General features: G+C 33.0%; 1 protein-coding gene across 1 annotated transcript; it reads right to left on the reverse strand.

Moving 5' to 3' along the window:
- Window positions 1-740: 740 nt before the first annotated feature.
- On the reverse strand, window positions 741-19,999 carry LOC131152170 (F-box/LRR-repeat protein 15). The gene is made up of 17 exons (XM_058103875.1): window positions 19,189-19,999; window positions 17,953-18,205; window positions 17,681-17,813; window positions 16,254-16,353; window positions 15,982-16,179; window positions 15,600-15,870; window positions 15,423-15,521; window positions 15,257-15,345; window positions 15,059-15,158; window positions 14,787-14,957; window positions 12,537-12,686; window positions 11,971-12,131; window positions 11,677-11,872; window positions 5,029-5,495; window positions 4,872-4,935; window positions 1,230-1,316; window positions 741-1,025 (listed from the first exon to the last, which is right to left on the reverse strand). Exons 1-17 carry the CDS (start codon window positions 19,584-19,586, stop codon window positions 948-950), a joined length of 3,015 nt encoding a protein of 1,004 aa, XP_057959858.1. The 5' UTR covers window positions 19,587-19,999; the 3' UTR covers window positions 741-947.
- Between the last annotated feature and the right edge of the window lie 6,765 nt (window positions 20,000-26,764).

Genomic DNA, 26,764 nt, shown 5'->3' on the forward strand with positions numbered 1-26,764 from the left:
TATAAATTTTTTTTATTATTATATTAATTTTTTAATGTGTATTGTTTATAATTTATATTATTTTCATAATATTATTTGATTTAAAGATGAAAATGAGAAATTTTTAATTAAGTATTTTAATTTACATTAATATTATAAATAGCAACCAAACAAATTATTTATTCTTAATTTTTAGTTTCTATTTTTTATTTTTGTCTAATTTTTTGTCGATACCAAACAAGTCCTAGTGTTGCTTTTGTTTAGGGTGGGTCTAGACAAGCTCCCCAAGAATTGCTTAACGCCCAATATGGTAAAGAATCTCACAGCACCTCACCATTGAGAATTTGCATGAATTGACGAAAAATCCTAAATCTATGAGAATTTGCATGAATTGATGAAATCCTAAATCTTAAGCCACGAAGTCAAAATAAGGAAAAACTCCTGCCCACATGGTAGTAAGCCAAACTAAACGACCATTATTGATTTCCAATCGAATTTCCTATGGTCCTAAAAAATCCCAATTCAGTTATTTTCATCACAATTTTATTCCATAAAAATACACCTCTCCAACTGAATTCTAAACTATTGCAATATGGCCAAGATCCGGAACATGTCCTCCAGCGGGACCATGATGATGCAGCATACAAAATATTGTTGCTAACTTAAGCTCCTAGCTGAGAAGTAACAAAGCAGATGAAATTACATAAGCTAGCATACACTGTCAATTCGATTCAACTGGTACGGCACAAGCCGAATCTGAATTTTAGCATAAATGACATCGATCAATATAATAAATAAATAGGGTTTATTGTTCGCTTTTACATCACATGGGACTCGATATGCAAACACAGGAACCAAAACAAAATCAAAAACACATTAGCCATTTACAATACTAAATAGCACAAAATGAACCATCTTTCAAGCTTGTTGCCGCAGCAAACACTCATCGGAGAGAACAAAAATTCACATCACAGGGGCAGGCTGCTGAAAATGCGCTTCAAACTGGGGCAAGTCGCACGTAGCCTCCCCATGCTCACTGAGCAAATCTACCAGTCAAAATAAAATAACAAATAGATTGCAATTAGAACAACTAGCAGAAATACTATAAACAAAACCAAAATTGTTATCTCGTGACCAGGGAAAACAAAGTTCTATTCTGCACAAAAATCAAATCCTTGAAATGGATTTCATGATAAAAATTAAATCACAGCTTCATCGCCAGAAGAAAGTCTAGGAAAGATTGCCCTCACCTTGGGGCACATACGGACATCAAGAGTCTCCAGTATGTTACATTGCGATATGGCAGCTTCAACAGCTTCTTCATTTATGTTACAAGACTGGTACAACCACAAAACAAAAATGCAACCCACAATAAAAGAACATTAGCAGCAACCAACATTTGAGGAGCAACAGAGAGGAGAAGACACTTGGCGCAAACCGCAATAAAAGAACATTAGGGGTCATTTGGTATCACTAAAAAAATTATATAAATCAAACTAAAAATCAGAAAAATAGAAACTAAAAGCCAAAAATCATCAACCATCAACCTATTTGTTTAATACTAAAACTAAAACAAATTAAAAGCTTGATTCAGTAGGTGCTCGTTTTTGTCCTTAAATCAAATAAATATTTTTGAAAATATGATTAAATTAATTAAATTACAAAATAATACAAAATAAAAATACTATGATAAAAATAAAATTTTATATCTCAAAATTCACTTTACAAGAACAATCTTATTATAGTTGAAAAATAGTAAAAATATTTCTGTAAATGGATTTTACTGTTACTATATTTATTTTCAAAATTATGGACATTTTTATATAAATTATATTTTAAATTCAAATGATCATTTTATTTTAATATTATTTAAAAATGTGTAAAATAAATGACTTTACCCAAAAAAAGATTAGTGCACCGTTCAAAGTTAGTTCTGGATTTTAAGATACTTTGACAAGAAGTTGCCAAAACAACCAAAACCATAAACTTTGGATTTTTCAATTTTTTGCAAACAGCTGAAAACCTACAATAGAAACAATAACTGGAAACTTAAACAAAGGCATTTACATAATTTGTTTCTTCACTATACAAAAACGAAAATAGAAAACAAGAAACAAAAACAATGCCAAACAGATCCCAAACAAGCGCGTTTTCATTATCTGTTTTTTCACTATACGGAAATGGAAATAAAAAATAAAAATAATACCAAACAGACCATTAACAAGCAACATTAGAGGAGCTACGAGAGGAGAAGACACTTATGTTTGTGTTTAGAAATATGAATTTCATGTCTTGAATTTGCATAATTCAATACATTTTTGTATTGCATACTCACAAATCCAAATTCAAGGCCTAAAAATCAAGCTCTCAAACACATGGTTAAATTATGGATTTTGAATGTTCATTTGCACCGACTAAATATACACTATTTGGGAGACTCCATCAATACACATTGGGACCCAAATCAGAGTTAAAGAAGCAGCCAATCTCACTCAGATGGGATTGAGCCATCTTTTCCTCTAAAGATCGAGAACTAGATAGGCTAATAACCAAAGAATCATATAGCCCTTCCAAAGAACACACCAATGAGGTTCCAACCAAAAAATTAAAGTTAAAATTGTATATATACCAATCATTGAGCACATGCAACACAAACTTAATATTCTTTTCATTTTAATTTATTTTATATCATTAATTATGAACGTGTCATACAGATTGATGCATAGAGACAGGCAGTCATAGATGATGGGTTAGATATAAATAGACACAAGACTAATTATAGAAACCATGGAATTTTTCTATATTGCCATTAGTCTCAATATTTAACAAATACTTTCAGGGATCCTCCAAGATTCTTAAAATGTGCATCTCATTCTCAGGTTTGCTTTGGGCCTAAAAGTGCCTAGTGGTAGTATCATATTCCTACGGAATCAGAGAATGTAAACTGAACAATATACATGAACCTTTAATATGTTTTTATTATTTTTTATATAATTAATTCATTTTTGGTTTTTTATATATTTTTATAACTTATCAAAATTTCCTATATATGTCTCTAAAATCGACACACTATCACAATATGTGAATTAACTCTAAGTCGTTGGACAAACTATGACCTAGTAAATTTTATTATTGAAATTTAAAACTCATTGGAATATTTTAGAAATTTAAATAATAGAAAGCAAAGAAAGGATTGTGGTTATGGTATAGTTATCAATAAGTTAGCACATATTTATGAGTTGGTTCTAATTATCTATGAGTTACCTAATATTTTTATACATTTAATTACTTTAGTATTCAACCAATATTTGTATTTTAAGAAATGAAAAGGTAAACAGCAAAGCAAGGAATCCCCTTTATATATACTAGGTAATGACTAGTGATTACACACGCAATGCATGTATAATGTGTCATTATTTATCATAATTAATTAATTCTACATTTTTATATATTTTTATAATTTAATCAGGTTTCTCTGGTCCCCCAATATTTACACTCAATCTACTATGAATTATTGTAAAATATTAAATTTGTTCACTGAAATTCTGAATTTGCATTGGGATATATTAGGACGTTGAGAAATAAAAGCAAAAGAATAAATTATAGTCATGGGGTTGATTATGGAATATTGTTTAGGTGTTTTATGCATTCAGGAACCTCTATACAAATAGGGCAAAGATTAGTCTGCCCTTTCCCAATAAGGAATCTTGTCTAGAGTCAAGAGCTTAACAAAGATGGCCAACCAGCAGGAGAAAGATTGTCTGGGGATAGAGTCCTTGAGGAAACATCTGAATGCTACTGGACTTCTTCCTTTTTGAGCCTGACATAGTTTTCACATCCAAAGAGAATAGCAGATGAGGGTCCAAAGTACTGCATCATCAGATGGACTAGGGGAGAAGTCAAGAAAAGATCTAATAGCAGCAACATTAGCAGAAGATTCTTTGGTCAAGCCCAATAACCATTCCTGATTATGTCAGCAATTTTAGCAGGGTATGGACCCCAAACTCAACAACTAAGTGAGGGCCATGATGCTCTATTGCAGGACATGGAAGCTAATTGTCTTAGAAGATAAAAAATTACTCTTGTTATTTATGATACCCTTGAAACAAGGACAAGTCAAACCCCTCGCTTTCAAGAATTACTTTCGGAATACTTAATATTTTTTTGCTAAATTCCATTAGTATTATTATTCAACACCATGTTACCTAGAATGTGGAATGTTCCATTCTTGTATATTTTGGGAGAACATTGAAGTGCCTCAAAATCTAGAAGAGATTTTCTTTTGAGGGGTAGTGAATAATAAATTAGAATGGACTCCACTTTTAACTAATAAAAAATATCTTATGTGAAAAATATTGAACTAAAACTTAGGGTCATTAGATTTAGCATTCAAAAACAAAAATGTGAATTAGGATGGAATTATACTGTGATAATTCTCCACCTTTAACTAATAAAAAATATCTTATATGAAAAATATTGAACTAAAACTTAGGGCCGTTAGATTTAGCATTCAAAAGCGAAAATATACCGCGTTTTGGAAAATTTGTACCAATCCTTAGTTCATTATGGTGTTAGCATTTTCTGGCAACTATGATTCAATCAATATTCTATAAGAGGGTATTCTGAAAAATGAAATGAAGACACCAATGTGGCGGAATCATGAATCCCCTTTATATACATACATCTAGAAGATGAGGATTCAATACCCAAGCCATACCCCCACCCACTTATAATCCTAGGTAAGGAAGGTCCTTCTTATAAGCCATTTTCATGTGATAAAACAATAAATAAAAGATAAATTATAAAACAATAAATAAAAGACAAATTACGTATCGCCTTTTAACTTCTATTTAATAAAATGAAGTCCCTCGACCATTAAAAGCAACACATACCTGAAGAAAAAGGCTAGTCAATCTCGGACATTTGAGCTTTAAAATTTCTAGGGAGTAACAATTGCTGAATAAGGAAACATGAGTAATTATCATGCCAAAAATGAGAAAGCCAGAAGCAGATAACATCATCAAAAAATAAAGAAAAGAAGGATCGTACCTCAAATTAAGAAAACATAGACTTAAACAATCAACATAAACTTCCTTCAAATTTGCAGACAGAGAAAGGTTTAATGATGACAGATGGAGACAGCGGGCCATCGACGGAATCAAAACTTTCTTAATATTTGGACAACCAACACAGTTGAGGTTCTGCAGTAACCGGTTGGGTGGCTCAATTGGCTCAGGTACGTTCTCATGAGAAGACAAGACACATGAATCACAAAAGCTTTGAATCTCAGAAAGCTGACCCCCACCAGAACCCCAATTCAGGTCGTGCATATTCACGCAACCATTTAAACTAACATGGGTGAGATGTGTGCAGCAAGCAAGAAGCTCTTCTATGGCAGACTGGCATAGGGTCCCATAGGACAAGTCCAACTCACGAAGGGATGGGAGAGCACCTTCCTTATAAAGGGCCTCTAGCGATGATTGTGTAAGATACTTGCATGCTTGCAATTTCAATACCTTTGAAGGAGAAGAAGAAACAATACCCAAATAAGAGGAAAGGAAAGAAACAAATGCAAAATGAGAAATAGTCATCCCAAAATTTCAACCAATTCAACTAAGGTTCCATTTGGTTTGCAGAATGCATATTCCCATGAATAGATAAGTTATAACCAATTACAATTAGTTAAACAAAAAATTATGTTGTTACCATAAAGCAAATCACAAAGTAAAAACTTCTCTATGAATCCATAACAGAAGATAGACAAGGAATAACTATTCACAAATTTCATCATAGGAATGTGTAGTCCTTTCTTATTACATGTTGGATGAAATAATAAGGGCTACACAAGGAATAGATATTCTCTCTATTCCCAAATTTCTCATTGTATTTCATCTTATTTACAACTAATAGCTGGCAGCACATATACTTCTCTGAATCAGAAAAGTAATATCAGAGGTGCTTACTCTAGCATTAAAAAATTTTGGGCAAAAGACACTCACCTCCCTTGAGGTTTGACAAAAAGACAGAGGCGCCTCCTCTAAGGTTTCAAAAATTTCAAGAACCTCCCCTAATTTTTGTCAAAAATAACACAAACCTCCCCCAAAGTTTTAAAAATGTCAAGAACTACACAAGGAATAGATATTCTCTCTATTCCCAAATTTCTCATTGTATTTCATCTTATTTACAACTAATAGCTGGCAGCACATATACTTCTCTGAATCAGAAAAGTAATATCAGACGTGCTTACTCTAGCATTAAAAAATTTTGGGCAAAAGACACTCACCTCCCTTGAGGTTTGGCAAAAAGACAGAGGCGCCTCCTCTAAGGTTTCAAAAATTTCAAGAACCTCCCCTAAGATTTGTCAAAAATAACACAAACCTCCCCCCAAGTTTTAAAAATGTCATAGAACTCCCCTAAGATTTGCTAAAAAGACATGGACCTTCCCTCTAAAAAATTGCATTTTTGCAAAATATAAGGGAAGACTTGTGTCTTTTAGACAAACTTCAGAGTAGATCCTTAGGATTTTTGAGATCTCAGGAAGGTTCTTGGAATTTTTGAAACCTCAAGGGAGATCATTATCTTCTTGTCAAACTTTAGGAAAGGTTAGTGTCTTTTGCCCAAAAATTTAATTCAATTTAATACACAAATCTGGCATAACCTGATCGTGGCCACTGCCAACTTCTCAATGAGTGAATCAATGTATCGGTGGGGAATTTAGGTTGCGGTACATTTATTTGCAATGGGTGAAAATGGATGTGCACTTAAAGAGGAAAAGAAAAACATTTACCATTCTTGATTCAACTTTTAGACTCCGAATCTTAAAACAATTAATTCCTATTCTAGTTTTGACAACTAAAGAACACCATATACAAAAGAAAACCAACCAAAACACATACTTTCTTTCCTATTCAAAAAGCAAAAACCATAGCCATCCTTTTAAACATGCCAATGATCTCACTAAAAACCTGCACTAGATAAGCCAACCAGGTTTGACCAAACCTGGTGATGCAGGACCTTGCGTCCTCACACAAGGGATAAACCCTAACAACTTAAAATTCAATTCAAAATATTCAAATATTATTAAATTCCCAGATATATATTATTTGGCCTAACGTGCTTGGGAATCAATAGCTAGATATGTATAATTTTCTATTTAAAACCTCATAAAAATATCACTTGAAAACAATATTACCTAGAACATGGAACATTCTGGCTTGTGGAATGGGAATGGGATCGCAATGCAATACATTCTCTAAAATGTGGAACATAAAGGGTATATTTAAATAGCTATATTGGTTAAAAAAATGCAACAGCACTTTATAATTTTGGAGAGAATGTTGATGTATTCCTAAATCTAGAAGAGATTTTCTGCTCTAAATAGATTAATAATGACAGAGAATAGAATTAAAAAAGTGATGAGTTCCCACTTTTAACTAATAAAAACATATCTCTGTGAAAAATATTGAATTAAAACTTAAAACTATGGATCGTCAGATTCTGTGTTTTGGAATGAAAATGTACCACATTTCAAAACATTCGTACCAATATGTGGTCCGCTAGAGTGTTAATATTTTCTTGTAGCTATGCTTGAAAATATCATGAAAATAGGACTAAAAATTACCAAAAAAAAACCTCAAACTAAGTATTTGACCCCAAATGTCTTTATCTAGCTCATTTGTAGCCTCTTGACTCTCCCCATCATTCTCCCCTAAATGGAGAAAATTTGGCCTTGAATTTAAAATGTTTAAAGAACAAAAAGTTGAAGAATCAAGCAATCCTATAGTTGAATGACATAATCCACCAACTTCAAAAAGAATTATGAATGCAACTGGACAAATTTAATGAATATAAATAAATCAAGAATGAGAAATTTCACACATAAAATCTCCCCCGCATCTTCATCCTTGAATTCAACATATTTATTGCCCATGGATGGCTTATTCTTAACAATTTCAACCACTCAAGCTGCTTCGTGTATCCTTTGGATTTAAATGTCAATTTGACACATCCTCATCCCCTTAGACCCTGTTGCTAGTACAACTAGTCACACTCCAAGGTTTTGGACACTGCGCACTAAACATCCATAGACCACCATTCCTATTCTCCAACAATATACTTATTTCAATCAACCCTACTACAAGCTGATTGGTTGCCTAGTGTAATGATCCCACATTGGAAGTGTACTAGGGAGGTCTTGGGCTTACAAGGTTGGTTGAGGCTCAACTCTATGAAACGTCTTCTAGAAGACAAAATCGTGAGGCCAATGGATCAAAGTAGAAAATACCTCAACAGGGTTGGGCTAAGACTGTTACATTTGGTATTAAAAACACCCTTGGGGTACTATCATGTGGGACCTTGCGTAGAGGTACTCCAACGAGTATGTAAGATATCGGACAGGAGAGAATGTGCAATCCCACATCGGATGTGCACTAAGAAAATCTTGCATTTATAAGGTTGGTTGATGCTCCAACTATGTGAGGCATCTTTCATAGAACAAAATTGCCACACCAATGGGCCAAAGTGGATAATACCTCACTAGAATTAGGCTTAAAACTGTTACATTAGGTATTAGAGCCACCTTGGGGATACTATTGAGGTGTGAGCCACTCTAATGAGGGTGCCAGAGATCGGATAGGAAGCCCCACATTGGATGTTTACTACAGAGATCTTGGATTATGAGATCGATTGAAGCTCCAACCATGTGAGGCACCTTTTACAAGACAAAACCGTAAGGTTAGTGGGTCAATGCGAACAATACCTCATCGGAATTAGACTAAGACCAATTTACGCTTAACTTAGTAACTAACAAGGTAGTTTGCTTTTCACTCATGATAGACTATCTCATAAGATTGCGCACACATTCTTTCCGATGCATGTATTGTTGAATATTTTGCCATAGAATCATATTACTTCCCTTCCCCTATTCCTATAGCTGGTGTAAACAAACTATCTGATGGATAGGTCCCAAGGTATGCTACAAATTACGTGAATCGAGCTCTAAAGATCACTCAGTTGTAATTACTGTTAAGTTAATGGTACCATTTGCATTCTCAATTCCCTCCAAGGTAAGTAGGAAATTACATAAATAGAGCTCTAGACGTTCACTCTATAGTAACAATCTTTACCAACTTACCGTTAGCATTTTCAATTCCACCCCCTTGTTTACCAACTTACCGCTAGCATTCTCAATTCCAAACCCCCCCCCCCCCGGCCTTCTCTCATTACTCAGCATATCTAAGCAAGTCAATAAATCTGTCGACTTACCATTGAGGTCTCTGATATCCGAATTTAGATGTGCCACATTCCCTCAAAGGTCCATGATGTCCTTGTTGCACTTGTAGTGCATAATCTGTTGACTTACGATTGAGGTCTCTGACATCCCAATGCAGCTGTGCCACACTCCCTCCAAGGTCCATGATGTCCTTGTTGTACTTGTTCTGGCATAATTAGTCTGCTCTAAAGGACAATGCATACGATCTCTACAGTCCTTTTGGGTCACCATGGGCTCCTCTACTTTCTCTCTTGGCCCTTTAGTACGATTATTTAAAATCAGTTCATACTACATCCATACAGTTATGTAAAACCAATTCAAATTAGTCCGGTTTGGTCATGTCAAGCCTAAATCAGACCAATTTAGACCTTGAGCCAATTGGTTAATACTTGTGTCAATTTAGGGTGCCAATTTAATAAAGGCACCATTTTTTTGCTCAAGTTTTTCCCATGAACACGTGACCCCTCTTTCAATCACATTGTCACTTGTTTCTTGTGCACATGTAAGTGGTACAGGTCATATGAGAAGCTCAGCAATGGATAGTGCGGCAGCAAAGGCAGCACTGGCTGATTGATGATGACGATAATGGAGGAGGTTGGATCCTTCCATTTGGCGAGGTAGAGGCTAGTGGCGACAAAAGAGCTCTCTATCTCTGGCGCTCGGGTTTACCTGGACGAAGGACACGGTAAGCAAGGCTGTTGAGTTGATTGCTAAAAACATAAATGAATAGAATAGAGTTGACACAGCCAACCTAGAAAAGCAGGTTAACCAGCCAGATTTGTATTTTAAAAAAAAAACCAACAATATGAACATTAAAAAAATAGACCCATACCACCCTCAACCCCAACATCCACAAAAATTTAAGTGAAATCCTTACACCAAGCAGCAACCCTACAGCATCGGAGACTTAATTTGAAGTGTGAGTCCTCTCTCTCTCTCTCTCTGCTGGAAGCACAATTTTCTTCTTAACCAGAAAACTTTGTTTTGCTGCATTTTTATTTAATTCCATGACTTTTATCAGATAATTTGGCCTATTTGGATTATAAATTATTAAGCTCGATTGCACTATATGTTTTAATATTTTTAGTTTCATAAATGAACAATAAAAAAAACCAAACAGTTTACGTAATTATATAAAATTATATATAATTACAGCATCATAATCATGTTGTGAGGATGTCACAGGCCTGACAACCTGTTTGAACAACCAGCCCAACATAGCCAATGGCTTTATCAGATTGGTCACTAATCTGGGGTTTAAAACCTAATCTTCAACCATAACAAAAGCAAGCAGCCTGAAAATTCTGCAAGCACGTTGTGAGTGGATACTTAGCAATTCTGGCGGAGTATGAAAAAGAGGTCCACCATCTTAATAATTCAATCACTTCTCTACCTAGCATATATCAATGGAGGTAATATTTGGACAAGAAAATTCAAAAAGAAACCATATATGGAGAGCCAATTGAGGAAGGAAAATGTGCTTCCCCTTCTCAAGGCAGGTTTGAATTAAGGAAAATGGAAGGAAGGAAATCGATCATCATCAGTTTAAGTAACACGACTTTTTCCATCCATTTTCCTCCCACTTTTGGAGGTATTGATGTTCCACCATACCAATAAGTGCTGGGGCTTTCTGCCCACTGTTCCTTCTTCTTTCCACCCTTTTACCCTCCTACCTGTCACACTGTAAAAATTTATCCCCAAGAACATTTGCAAGCAGGCACAACAAACAAAACCAGAATATAAAAATCATTTCTGCAATATTTTCTTACATTCTAGGTCATTCAATCTCTTCAAAAGTCACTTCCATTTAATTTGTTCTCATTACAGAAGAACTCATTTAAAATTTTCCAAATTTGTTCTCAATCACAGAAGAACTCGTTTAAAATTTTTAAGGCACATCCAACCCCCAGCCTTTTTTCACATAAATTCAGAGGAAACAACAGAGGAGAGTAGTGAACACAAGCAACCTAAAAAGGATTCAAACCCATCAGCCCCAAAGAGGTGTTATCATTCTAACATGCAACCTACACTTTTTAACTGGGTGTTGCTAGGTGCTCGACTGCTGACAATGCCATCTACTAAATTTAACTTCTTTATAACTGGGGTTAGATCTGATTAAACTGAATGTTCTACAAGCTCCAACGGAAATTTGTGAGGGGTGCAGGCTGTACCTAAATTGAAACAAGAATTTGGTATGACTTGCACCAAGTTTTCTTGCGTGTTTGTGCCTAGGTTTGTTGGTCAACAGTAATTCCTTATTTCTTAATTTCTTTTTTGTGTTCTTGTTGGTGAGTGGAGAGTGAGAGAGAGGTTGGGCAACCAACCCTAATACTTGCAAGAGCAGGTGCATAAAAAAGCCAATACTCAAAATGCAAGTGTTGTAAAGTGACATATTGGAATATGAATGAATGTTAATTGTTAAGTACCTTTAGCTGCAAGCAGGCCTCAAAGACAGGTTGCAAGGTCAACAAAGAAGTGTAGGATAAATCGAGCAATGTCAAATGCCGAGGCCAGCACAGTGAGTAGAGTCCATCAGAACCAAAAGAGTGGCAGGACATTATTAATGACTCAATTAGAGGGCACAAAGAAGATGTTGCAGACAAGCAGTCATCCTTCAGCTGGCTGCAGTTTTGAATAAGACTCAGGTTTATCTTAAATTTTAAAAAACCATGAAAAAAGGAAGAAGAGAAAAAAAGGATCAACAGAAGGTAAAATATGACCTGCAGAAAGAAGCATCTAAGGAGGTCAAGAGAGGACAATTGATAGAAGCTTCGGACAATACACCGCATCCCTTTAACTCGAGCAACACCATTTGTGGAGCCTCAATAACAAGGGAATTTAAATTAGGACAAATTCCTAGATTAAGAGACCGAAGACCAACCTGCAAAAGAAACAGAAGACATTATTTTCAGATTTGCAAATGAGGTTAAAAGCAGAAAAACCCATGTTTTGACCAGTTAACACAATTTGCAAGATACTGATGACATAATCAAATGCAATGTAGATCACACTGGGTTAATGTGTGACTGTGAGTTGACATTGCAATAATCAAAAACAACAACAACCAGAGCAAACACCCCCCAAAAAAAAAATGAAACAAAAACAGTTTTGACAGTCAAACATGGCAATTCCAAAATCAACTAAACCTGGCTATGCCAAAAATAATATCATAGCAAAATGCAACCAAAAAATTTGCAAGCTCAGCACACAAGGCTCCCAAATTAAAAAGGACAAAAGGTGACATATATTTCAGAAGGAATGCACAAGCACGCCATTGCTCACTTACTGGGCAAAATGATGCTCTTTCAAGATCGCAACCATTTAAACAAACTTGCTCAAGGTATGGGCATGTGAGTTCAAGAACCGTAACAGCCCGGCAACCAGCGAGGGACAGACTGACTAAAGAAGTACTGCGGAATCGGACTGCTGTCAAGCTCTGAACAAGTCAAACAAGCACATCTTCAGTCGATAGAGAATAATGAATCTAACAATACAAAACTATTAGCAACCAGAATAATGCAGCAACCACATGTCTATCAAAAAAATGTGCAGCATTGTTGGGTGTTTTTCCATCTGGAGACACAGAGAGAATCTCTCTTGGACACGAAAAAGAAAAGCTAAAGCTAAAGGCACCAAGGGATTGCAAGTGTGCAGCCCAAGTACATGTGCAGAAATTACAACAGAATAGTATCAATAAAAGGAAATGACAACCTGAATCAACAAAGTGCTGCCCATGAAACCAAGAATATAAAGTTGGAAAAATCATAAATTCGACAAACGATACAAAATTTTCATTGGAGCAATTGAAACATTTTCCCCAACCACTCAAAATTAGTTCCAGGTAATCACCTATCCTAAGAAAAATTAAAATAAAGACCATAAAGAAATTTAAAAAAAAAAAACACACACACACTAAGTTCTCAACACCATCAAAGACTCCAATTTCACTCTCCCCAGTCCCTACGTGTACTGAAAATTAACAAAAGGAGAATTGTCATCAAACTATGTTTTTTGAAACTCAGATCTAGACCTCCCAATTACTACAATGGATGCAAGAATCTCAGAGTGTCACTGACAACATTCCAATCCTAAACATGCAGTGAGAATGTGCAAGGAAAGAAGAATTACATCAATTGACAATCCACCATTTTTGTGCTAGTCTAGACTTAACCATCACTATTAAGGAAATGAGCCCCACGTTTCTTTTTTATTATTATTACCACCACCACAACAACTACTAATGTTAGTACTCCAATGGAGCTCCATTTTAAACAATATGGGGCTTTCCAAGTTTGCATAGACTACTTGACCATGAGGCAAATCAAGAATATGTTCAAAATTATCAGAGCATGGAAAGTAACCAGAATCTATTCTTCTTGCCAAACAAATAAACCCTGGTGTTTAAAAGAATTGAAAAAGCAACTAAAGAATCACCATAAAAGAATCAATCTCTTAAACTGCCACATTTCCTATAGAATTGAGAACACCGTAGAAAATGAGTTTGTTGTATATAAGGATCTTTGGAGACAAATGAGTCCTCCCTGCAGCATTTGAACCGAACTTTTGAAAACCCTATACTCATGGGGCAGTTGGGAGAATGGAAATTCGAATTTGCATATTTTAAAGATTTAATGGATAGTCTCAACACTGATATATAACTTTAGTTCTTCAGAATATAGTTTTCCCATCTACATATCTTCAACAGGGAGAAGAGAACCCAATGCATAATATTTTTAAAAACAACTTCCCTCCTATAATCCTATGCTGCAACTGTCAAAATAAAATAAAAATCCACCCGAGGCACAATAAAGCCAAATGTTTTCAAGGGGAAAAAGAAAAGGACTTCCAGAAATAAACTCTTTGAAAGACCACATACATGTCTTTAACATACACACAGTGTGTCAAAAGAAGATTTGACCTCTAATCAACTACTAATCCAAGTTAAGAAATAGCAGATTGCATCTCAATCTGGGAATCAGAACACTGGGAGAAGACTTGCCTCCAATTCACAACCAAGACATGCACATGCATCAATATCAAATACAGTGGTACATTACTGATTAAGGTGCCTAAAAGCTTCCCCAGAATGCCCAACGAAATTCAACCTCCCCCCCCCCCCCCCGGGGTCTTCACCATGAATTGCTGCCAATTCCAAGTGGTTTACATAAAATACAAATACTTGCATACAGACAATTTAAAGGCACTGTTATAATGCATAAGACAAAGGCATACGACTGTTTGAAGGCACAAGGCAACGAATTAGGAGCATCAATCAACTGCCCATCTCCAGGCAAATGTCTTCACAATTGTAATTACTTTTGAAGGCTTAAAAAATCATTGCAAATGAAAATTCCCAGACATTTTTACACAAAGACAGAAATGTCCCTCTTTATCTAGCACATCTGTGCATGCGCACACAAAAGGAATCCCAGATGTGATCACATTAATCCACCACGATCACAGTCGATGCATGACTCAAGCATAGGTAAACCACAAGTTTATATATTCAGGAAGGGAAATAAGCCACTGAACAAACCTCACAGTTGTCAAGGATTAGTGATTTCAGCATAGGGCATCCACCACCATCACTAAAAACCTCACAAATAGAATTTGTAAGTGATTCACAATCTGTCAGGTCCACTTCTAGCAGACTGTAGCACTGCAAGGCCAATGTCATTAAGCTCTCTTGCTTTTGCAGTACTAGTTTCTGCATAACAAACCACTCCCTTAAAATTCAACCTACTTAAAATTTTTATAAACAAAAAAGTAGAGACCATTTAAAAAATTGAATCATTAACAAACACAAACTTGAAGTGAATTTGAAGTTATGTTGATGCCACTGAGTGAAGGGCAATTTGACACCGTTATGGAAGACAGCATGACACTTTGTAAATATAAATCAGCAAATCTGAAGAACAAATATAAACATTCATAATAGAGTACCAAAAATACATCAAAAAGAAAAATCTTCCAAGGACGACAGATGTGTTAGGAATAGTAAATTACTTGCAACAATGTATTAGTCGTATATTCTGCAGGCGTGAAAGATTCAAGACCACTGCTGTCAATAGACTGCAATTATCGAGCTCCAAAACCTGCAGCAAACTCAAAATCACAAAACTGTAGAAAGAATAGGCTTCAGTAGTATATATGGCAAGAAAAAAGTTCAAACCTCCAACATGTAACTATGAGATATGGCAACCATTGAAGCAGAAGTTATGCCCTCGCAACTGTGAAGCTTGAGAACTGTCAACATTGGCAGTCTTACAGACTGAAAAAGGAAATTATGTCAAATACAGTATATTAAAATAAACAAGAACATAATTGAAACAAACTGATGAAAACTGACCTCAAGTGATATGTTTGGGCAGTAGGATGCATCAAGAATATGAAGATTAACGCAAGTGAGGGCTATTTCACGCAGCGTTTCATCGCTAACACATAAACAATTTGACATATCCAAAGACTCCAGTAGAGGGCATGATGTTGCTGCTGAACGAATTGCAGCATCTGAGAGTTTGTGGCAAGAGCCTATATCAAGGTCATGCAAGAGAGGGCAATGGAGAAAAACATGCGTCATACTACTGCGCTTCAAAGACAAAGATTCAAGCTGGGGGCATCTGCAGAAGACTAATATTTAGCCCTTAAAAAAAATTTAAAATAGAAAGTGAAAGAAAAAATTATCCAATTGAAATTGAACAATTTTTTGTTTAGAAATGTAATAATCTTACCTGACAGAAATACGGAGCACCCGGCATTTGGTTATTTCAAGATGACGCAGTCTACCATGGACAATAGGCACATCTTGAATACCATTACCAAGTGTGGCATCAATAACAACCAAACTCCTCAACATGTAGCAATCTGAAAGGGCATGGAAGAAAGTATCTGCAACTTGTCCTTTTCCCAAAATTAAAGCCTCAAGATTTCTGCAAATGATCAGATATGTCATCAGTAGTCATATGATAAATACCTAAGCATTGAATGAGATAAGGCTAGCTACCTCAATGAAGAAAGTGCTTTTGTAACAAGCAGGTGAACAGCAGGTGCACCATAGATATTTACTTTCGTGGCGTTTGGATACCTGCGGCACATATCCTCAACTGCACATAAACAACAAATGAATGTACATTTGGTCATCTAGCAACATAACTCAGTTAACTAAAAACATAACTCTTAAGTATAGCATCCCTATAAATTTTAAATTGCAGGATAGACATCATAACCAAAATGAGACTCCTGCTGAGGCTTTCATGATCATTGTACTACCACAATTTCTAAATCATATGCCAAATAAAAGAATTAACAATATTTCAAAGTCAAATATATGCACAGAGCCTATCCACTCAGTGAAATGATAAGAAATGATAAGCCACATTGAGCTCAAAAGCATGAAAAGAAGGTAGGGGTAGAAGCAGAATCAAGGGTAGAAGGTTTGTGCACAGCCTTAAGAAGCTCAAAAGGAGCACATACAAAATATCCAATGCATATGCACACACAAATATGAGTTTGTGCATGCATGTGTACATATTATCCCAATTCGAGGGAAGTTCATTTTCTTTTAATTTAAAAAACGACATGGAAGCTACATTTTTGTTTCTATTTTTTATCAAAAAGTTGGCAGGCATCTTCTGTGTTTCAACAATTCTAACTCATGGAAATCATCATAATAAATGATTTGACAAAATAATGCAGATCACAGAAATCAACATACATTCAGTTTCAATTTTATATTAAAAAATTTGTCTAAACCATGGAAATCACCATAAGAAAAAAATTCTATAAAATCATCCAGACTATGGAAATCAATATACTTTTTGTTTTTCGTAATGAATTAATTGGACTTTTTCATATAAATCTCATTTGTTTAAATCTTTATTTTGAACTAAAACTCCATATTTAGTCAAACTCAAAACCGACTGAACCAAATTTCAGTTAAATCGGTTAACCGATTCAATATTTTAATATATATAAAATATAGATTTTTAATATATATAAAATATAAATATTTTAATATATATAGTATATATATAATATATAAAATATTTTAATATATAATATATATAAAATTATTTATTATTAATTTATACTATTCGATCAATTCGGTAAAACTGAACCGAAAACCGAAATTCAACAAAAATGAAAACAAAACGAATAATTTTTTAACCAAACCAAACTGACCGAATTTACTTGGTTAATTTGGTTAATTTGGTTTTAACCGAATTATGCACACCCCTACTTCAAAGCACATATTTCAATTGTACTTCCCAACCAATATCTCATAGAACATTCGGCCATTTTATCCCATCACAAAAATTTCCTAACCAGTAAGTTACAGTATCTCATGTGATTCTACAATTTAATCCAAGTTCATATTTGCCACTGCCTCAACACCACCCCACCCACCAAAAATGAGTGAAGGAGACTTACACTGTTGTACAGAGATGTTTCGATTCTCAAAATTCAAAAACCTCCAGAAATCTTCATGGGAGCTTGCTACTCGCCATTGCCTGCAAACTATAGCAGCTCGGCAAAGATCTATGTGGTCCAAGAAAGAGAAAACCTAACAGACATGTAACAAGAGTTAGACAACAGGGCAACAAGTCACAAATAAGCACCAACAAGTTGTCCCCGACAAGTGACAACCCCCCCCCCCTCTCTCCAAAATACAAAAAAAATACAACAAAATTGGCAATGGATACCATATGCAATAAGTCATCTATAAGATCCCTTCGAACTTCAAAATCTTCTATTTTTGAAGAACCAAATGCTTCTACTTCATCATCTCCCCTGCTGCTAGAATCATGGAGATGCACAGTACCACCATCATTGAACATTGGAAATATCTCATTCCTGGGTAAAACGGAAGTTCTCATGCAAGTATTGTAGTCACTGTCTACAGATGAAATAGATTTGTCAACATCTGAGGGCGAAGCAGTCGCATAATTACAATCCCTGAAAAGAAATTCTTCATTATAAACATCCTTGCAGTGAACAAAATATTAGAGATCACTCTTCACCATCACAACTCACATCTGATATGCACTCTATAGCAAGTTTAATCAGCATATGCATCAAATTCAAAATTATATAATTTGAAGTATGCAGAGCAGTTGATTTTCAGTTGATCAGAATCAAATGATATCAACATGCATTGATCAAATTAAAAAAAAAACTGGAGACATCCGTATAATGGTAAACAATTGTTGTTTATTCCTCATCTGCCCATTCTTTCAACTGGTGACCAACTCAAATCATCCCAGAAAGATACAATTTCAAGGAATGAACTTGATCAAAAGATCAGATGTCAGAATTCCACTAGTTGAAATCATTTAACAGCAGGTGCGCACAGATAAATAGAATCAGGCTTTGCTTGACAGTGAATTTCAGACTTCACCCTACTTCTCTCAACCAGCAGTTGGACTTTATTTATTGCAATTTTGACATTAAAACACACGATACTGGAAAAAAAATGACAACATCAAAAGTTACTTACAGTGTGGAGATTTGACTCAATGCTGCTGTATGAATTATTATGAACTATCCATTAAAAAGAATGCCTAATTTTGTCAATTCGTCACTACCTCTTCAGTTGATGAGTCATATTAGTAATGCCTTTAATCAAATGGCAATTGCAAACCAGAAACATATATAAATATATTAGAAGATATTCTCCATATGGTCCCAGAAACATAGAGAAATGCAGATTTACCAAAACTCTGCTTTTTTCAGACACGCACTAGACATTTTACTAGCGAGTGCCATAATGAAATTGACTACTTGAGTAATGAGCACTGAAAAATGATAACTTAGGGGGGAAGGGGGGGAAGCATCAAGAATCATAATCCTGCATGCCCACACTGCAATCAACACTAACATAATACAGAAAAAATGAGCAACGAATTCCAAATTAAAAGAGAGAAAGAAAGAGTTATCACTGGATGAAGGAATCAACTTTGGGGCGCTTATGGTGCCAATCACGATCGCAATTTTCTCTCTCTAATGCAGCGGCTGAAGACTCTTCGCCCAATTCAAAGTCCACACTGTGCGGACCGCTACTTGAAGATGCCGCACGCCAATCAAAACCCCACAAACTCCCATCCGGAAACTCACCGTTCTCGATTTCCCTAAAATCCCGCCTCACAGCCTGAGAATCCCTCGCATTTTCACCTGAACCAATCCCTAGCCCCCACATCGAAGCGAAGTTATCGGATTCCTCACTTTCCACCCCCTCCTTCTTCCCCTCGCCTTCCCCGCCCATATTACCTTCCTTCATGCTTCCTCTACCGCCTTTCTCTTCCTCTCCGAACAAGCCAAAGCAGCAACAAACCTTCATGCACTCGCGCACAAGGCGAGACCTTCGCAAACCCTAGGTCACGATCCCATACCTCGAGCAGAACTTCTCCGCCCAAAAACACATGGTTTTTGCAAGAAATCAACCACTGGATTTCGATTCTCCCAAAACCCTAGAATCCAAACCATCGACCCGTCAAAGCCACTCGAATCGATCGACAAATGCAAGGCGGAGGAGGGGGAAGGAATCGGCAGAAAATCTCAGAGAAAGAAGTAAAGAAAGAGATGGATATGAATAGATCTGATCAGATCTTTCGGTGCTTAAAAAAGAGAAATGAGATCGGAGCCAATGTGTGACATATTCGAAGAAATTCGTACTTATATACGAAAATTTTGAGCTGCTGCCATGCCGACGACTCAATTCTGATTTTCACTTTCCCTTTCGTTTTCTTTTTCTTTTTTTTTTTTCTTTTCGTCTAAAAAACCCTTTTATTACGCAATAAATAAATATACAAACAATAATATAACTCAAGTTAGCGATGAGATGATGTGCGAATCTATATTAATAAAGGGAAAACGAAATTTAAATTTTTTATTTTATTATATAATTTTATATTTATTTTTGTTTTTATTTTACGTTACTTTCATACATTTTAACAAACATCATAATTAATTTTTAAATAAAATTTTCAAATATGTACCCAATAACTATAATTAATCATAAATCTAAGTAATTTGTTGTAAAAAAATAAATAGGAGTGACGATTAGTTTGATGGTTTATATTTAAAGAAAAAGCAAATTTTATTTTTTTAATTTAAAATTTTATTGTCTTTATTTCTTTCTTTTTATTATTTAAAGTTCCTAGTTTTGTGCATTTTTAAAATATAATAAATAAGTTATATTCAACTATATATCGGTTATGTAAAACTTAATTTAATAAATTTGATCAATTTGATTATTGATTCAAGCATAAATAAAAATTAAACACATTTTTTAATTTGATTTTAGTGATTTGATTTCTCTTTTTTTTTCAGTGTTATTATTCTCATCTTGTATTATTTTGATTAATATTAAATAAAATGATAACTTTTTACTCATAATTATAAATCTTTTGGTCAATTATATATCAAATGCGAATAATTAATAATTAAAAAATATTAACAATCATTCATGTAAAGAAATATGCGTTTTTGTCATCTCATTAAAGTTGTGATCTATTTTCTATTTTTTTGTTCTATGTTAAACAAAATAATCATAAATATTTTGGCATGATATGTCCAGGCGTTCATTCGTCATGTCCAGTAGGAGGAATGTTAATTAAAAAGATATTTAAAGTCATTGAATAGGAAAAAAAAAACAAATTGTCAGTGTCCATCAAATAGAGACTAGGAAAACGTTAACTTAGAAGATTGGTCGAGATAAAGTTTAATTATAACGTCTTCCTGTCAGATAACGTCTCTAACAAATAACTTATTATTGTTCAGACAAAACTAATAATTGAATGCGTTTTTTTTAGGTTATATGAGAGTACGAAGAATTCATAATAAAAAGGTATCAAAAGTCACTAATACGAAAGAAACACGTTAGCGGCATCCATCGAATAAAGATAAAGAAAAGCGAATATCTATGAAAGTTGGTCAAGATAAAATTTAACCATAATGTCCAAAAAATCAAACAACTTATTAACATTTCGACAAAACTAATACACACAAAACAAAAAGCTAGATGTGTTTTTTTTTTTTTTTAATTTGGCTATGGTTTTTTTTTAATTGCATTATTCTCATTTCATTTATCTTGCTCTGCATTCATAAAATCATAATATTTGTCTAAATGAAAGGTTCTTTTGACACTCAATTAATCGATCTGAATAATGAATCTGCTCTTTTGCCATTCTCTACTTAAATACTACAATATTATCTCAAATGGAAAGTCATAACTAAAATTTAATTGCTATCATTTTACTCAGAAGACCTTTAAGATTATCACCCGAGGCACCTTTATAGGACAAACATTAAATTATTTTTTTATAATTGAAAAATAAAAATATTAAGCGTAACCAATACGAAACAAGAAAATTTTACATCCATTGTTGAACAAAATTGTGAAATATTGATAAATTTATATGAATAATATAGGATTTATAAAAATTGCATGTAATATATAAAATTTTAAAAATGTTACAAATATGTACATATGATATAAACTTAATTGTAGCATAACAATTTAAATGTAAAATTAATTGAGAAAAAATAACATACAAAAAATAGACTATACTAATATTGTATGAGAGTTAAAAATGTAAAAATAGAGTAAAATTTAAATAATTTATTTAATAGCTTACAAGAAGTTGAACACTTATTAAATTTATAAGTCTTTATGTATTTATATATAATTGTAATATTTTGTTATTGGAAACTTTTGGTGGAAAGTGTACTATATTACATATATTATATTGAATATTCTAAAAATAATTTTGATAACTTATTCTAATTTTATTGTATATAATATATGTAAATAGAAATGTAACACGGCATATATTTCTAAATTTTCGAATAATATAGATTAAAATTAATTTTATAATTTTAGTTGAGAAAAATTGTGTTGTATTGCATATATTTTATTGAATATTTTAAAACTAATTTCAATCATTTATTCTAATTTTAATGTATATATTATTTATAAACAAAAATGTAACATGTATATTTCTATATTTTTGAATAATTATAATTTTAGTGAATGTAAATATAAACTAGAGATTACTAGGAACTAATAATTTAAATTAATTTTATAATATAAAAGTATTAAAAAATTCATGGAAAGTTGTTAAGTTGGGATCGATTAAAAAAAGATATTATTTAGTAAAATTCATTCATATTAAAAATTTTAAATTTTATCGAAGAAAAAAAAAGAAAATAGATTAAAAAATAATAATAAAGTCACATGTAGGGAGAGAGGGAGAGATGAGTTTAAAAAATAAATTTAAAAAAATTTAAAAATTTAGTGGTGCCGGAGAGAGGAATTAAAAATAAATTAAAATTATGTTTATAAATGGTGGGACCCACATGGAGCCTCTTGCATATGCGGGATAGAGAGGGGGAAAAAAGAAAATTTATGTTATTTATTTAAAAATTGTGGGACCCTTGCCTTTAACCAAAAATGGAAAAAATTTGAATTTTTAAAAAATAATGGAGCGCACATGGGTCCCTTCCTCTGTCGTGAGAGAGTGGGATAAGAGAAAGGACAAAAGTAAAAACAAAAAAAGGTGGTTGGAACAAAATCAAGGGCCACATGTCCGTGCTAATTTGACTTTATGTTTCACCATTTATATATATATATAATTCTCATCTCATATTTTTGCACAAAATTCATTAAAATAATAATTTTTTCATATATAATGCATCCACCATCTTTAAGTATATTAAATAACACCATTTGAGGTGCATGAATTTCAATTCATTGACACAATGAATGAAAAATATTGAGTTTATTGAAGAAAATTCTTGTAACCATTTTATATAATTTCTTTAATATATTTTTAAAAATATTTAAAAAATTATTAAAAAAATTAAATAACATAAGGGCATTTTGAATAGGGGTGGCAAAACTAGTCGGAATCCATGCGAGTGACCTGTGACTTGCTCATTTAAATCGGATTCAGGTTTAGTAAAAGGTGACCCATTTATAAACAGACCAACCTGAACCCAACCCGTTTAATAAAGAAATTAGGTGTGTTTGAGTGGGGTACCCATCGGGTGACCCGTTTAATTTGATATATTTATGCGTGTGTGTGTGTGTGTGTGTATGTGTATTACATTTAAAAAAATTATGTTTTTTTGTTAAGATATTAATAAATAAAATAAAAGAGTGTCATTTTTTTTAAAGTCACTTTATATGAAATGTTTTAAAAATTTTAAAATAAATAAATTATATTTTTAAACACTTAACAGGTACCCGTTTATTAAATGAGCGGATTTGGGTTTAAATTTTAATCACCAGTTAGTTAATGGGTCAAAATCCAATATCTTCTATCAAGAATCTAAGAATAATTTTGGATCGAAATGCATGAACCAAGAATGAGAATAATTACGAAAGAAAATTACATTTGACCAAGCTTCAATGTAATCTTTGTAGTCATAGGTTTGTGGGATAAAGTTTCCTTTAAAGTGCTTTGAAGTTCTTGGGTGAGTTCCCCAATCAAAGGGAGAAATGATTTTGAAAACTTTAAATTTTGAAAAATTAATTTTTAAGAAATTTTGAAGATCGTAATTATGATCAATTACAACTAAGTTAGTTTCCACAATAATTAATTCGTAAAATATTCTATTTCAAAAGATCTGGAGTGTCAAAGTGGCATCCAATGAAGAAATAGTTTTTGATAACTTTGAAGGGAGTGGAATCATCCCATTCGAATTCAACGGGAAAAAAAATCTTTGAAGTGTTTTGAAAAATAGCCTTTTGTAACAATAGGTACCTTTTGGGCCAAAGTGGTTTGGGCTTGATTTTCCATGACTTATTTGAAAGAAGGAATTTGAATAGTTCGAGGCCTTGATAGTGGATTGAACCTATTGTGAATAGGAATTTTTTTTTTGAGCTTGATGGGCTTTAGAGTTGGATGGTTGGACCTTTGAATCTTGAGACTTCGAATAAAGATCTTTAACTGTTATCCTTGGCATGTTGTCATGTTAAAAAATCCCTTTCAAGAAAATCAGGAATTGAGTTTGAAATTCCTTTGATGAATTTAATTTGAAAATCAAAAACAGATAAAATTGCTTGCGATCTTGCAAATATTTGTTTTCAAACTAAATTTTAACATCTTTTTCAATAATATTTTTGGCACTTGCACAATCAATTCTAAGTAGAAATTATTTATTGAATAAATCGTTTTGAAATTTTTGAATGCATAAAACAATTGATAAAATTTCTTTTTTTGATGGTTGAATAATTGACTTTAGGGCCTGACCAGGCTCTTGAGTGAAATCTAATCAATGTTTCTTTTGAATCAACTCTTTGCTTAAGAATACCCCCGAACCCAATGTCAGAGGCAGCAGTTTCAACGATCATGAAGGCTTTAGGGTCTGGGAGGCTAAGGCAAGGAAGGGTCTTAACTAAAGTTTTAACCTTGATAACTATTTGAGTACTTTCATCAAACCATGCAGGTAGATTTTTCTTGAATCTTTTAAATAGTGGTATAATTAAAATTCTGATATTTGGAATGAAGGCAGCGACATAGTTGAGACATACCAAAAACCTTTGCAACTGATTTTTGTCCTTAATTTTATTGGGAAATTTGTCTGCAAATTCCAATAAGTATTAGGGTAATTTTATTTTGATAAATTTGATGACCTAAAAATCTAACATTAGTTTGGAATAATTTGATTTTTAGTTGAGAAACAACCAATCCATTTATTTTGACAATGTCATAAAAAATATTAAGATGCATGAAATGTTGACTTATTGATTCAGAGTATACAAGGACATCGTCAATGTATACAATTGTAAATTTTGTATAGGCATTAAAAACTTCATTCATAGTATTTTGAAATTCTGAAGGTGCATTTTTTAGTCCAAAGGGCATTGCGTTTCATTCGTAATGTCCAAATGGTACTGTAAACGCTATTTTATACTTATCTTCTTCTGCAATTTGTATTTACCAAAAACCTAACTTCATGTCAAATTTTGAATAGATTGAAGCTGTAATATTTCTTATTAGGTATTAGATACCTAATCTATTGTAATGTTTTATTTAAAGGTTTGTAATTGATAACAAGTCTAGGTGCTCCCCTTTCTATTTCAACTTTGTTTTGAACATAGAAGGCTGCATAACTCTAGGAAGATTTACTCTTCCGTATTAATCCTTTATTAAGTAGACCTTGTATTTCTTTTTTACAATACTCAAGAAGCTCTTTGTTCATTTGTATGAGTCTTACTTTTGTAGGAATTTTGTTTTCTATAAAATTTCTAGTATAAGGTAATTTAATAGAATGTTTATTTCAATTCCAAAAGGCATTTGGTAAATTTGAACAGACTTCTTTTTCAAGTTTTTCTTTGAATAGATCAATTTGAGTTTTGACCTCTGAATTTTGGATTTGTTCTTCTATCATTTTATGATGAATTTCTCTTGATAAGGATTTTAGATGTTTTCCTTTATTTTGATTAAGATTAATCGTACTGATGGCTAAGTCTTTTAAGGTATTTACTTCCTTTTCTTGCATTTTATCTATAAATTTGAATGAAATATTTTGCCCGCCGATTGATGTGTGAATTCCTATTTCATTAACTTTGAAAGGATAAATCATGATAAAAAATGACGTTCCAAGAATAATTTTTTATTACATATTTTTGACAAGTACAAATGTGGTTTTGAAACAGATTTCTTGATTACAAACATGGACATCCGAAAGTTTGTATTGAATTTTTAAGGTTGAATTAGTTGCACTGTATAGTTGCATTTTTGTTTTTTCATAATAATGAGTTGGTATAAGTCATTCTTGAATGTAGTTCATATCGGCTCCTGTGTCTAATAAGGCACGAGCTTTAAAAACAAATGATTTATTTATTACAATCTTAATCTCTGAATACCATTTATGAATATTAATTTTTGATAAAAATTTGAGGAATATCTCCTTTCCTTGGTCAATTTGATATTGGAATTCTTCTTCCCCTTCAGAATTAATTATTTCTTCTATTTTTGATTTTCCTTTTGTATCAATTTTATCTATTCTTGACTGTAAGTGACACATATTTTGCTTAAATTTTTTATTTTGTTCTTTTATTGATTTAATTACTTCTTTAGTTTGATTTATTTCTCTTTGTAAATCTTGAATACTTGGTTATTTGCCTGATTTGAATTCTTTATTTTTATATCTACTAATAATTTTGTTTATATCAAACCTTTTGTTAATTTTTGGAGTTTTATCTTTTTCTATATTTCTTTTTAATTGATGTAAATATTTGTTTTTTTATTTCTGGATCATTAATATGTTCGATCATTTCAAAGATAATTTCATTTTCTTTTGAAATTACATTAATTGATTTATTGCACATACAAATATATCTTCTTGACATGATTTTTCGGAGGACATTTCTTTACTGAAGTTTCAGAAGTTGATTGAATTTCATTTATAAATTCATCTTCTGTTTATGAAAATGATGTGATTTCAGAGACATCTGATCCACTACTGATGATTAAATTTAACATTTATTTTTTGAGCTTATTTCCA

This window comes from Malania oleifera, chromosome 3 (assembly GCF_029873635.1).
Source record: "Malania oleifera isolate guangnan ecotype guangnan chromosome 3, ASM2987363v1, whole genome shotgun sequence".
NCBI lineage: Eukaryota > Viridiplantae > Streptophyta > Magnoliopsida > Santalales > Ximeniaceae > Malania > Malania oleifera.

Coding starts and splice junctions, on each gene's coding strand:
- LOC131152170 (XM_058103875.1), bottom strand. CDS start 19,586: ATGAAGGTTTGTTGCTGCTTTGGCTTGTTCGGAGAGGAAGAGAAAGGC. Junction 15,346..15,422: donor CTCATAGTTACATGTTGGAG/GTTTGAACTTTT, acceptor AGTTTGCTGCAG/GTTTTGGAGCTCGATAATTG. Junction 14,958..15,058: donor TAACTTCAAATTCACTTCAA/GTTTGTGTTTGT, acceptor TTTGTTATGCAG/AAACTAGTACTGCAAAAGCA.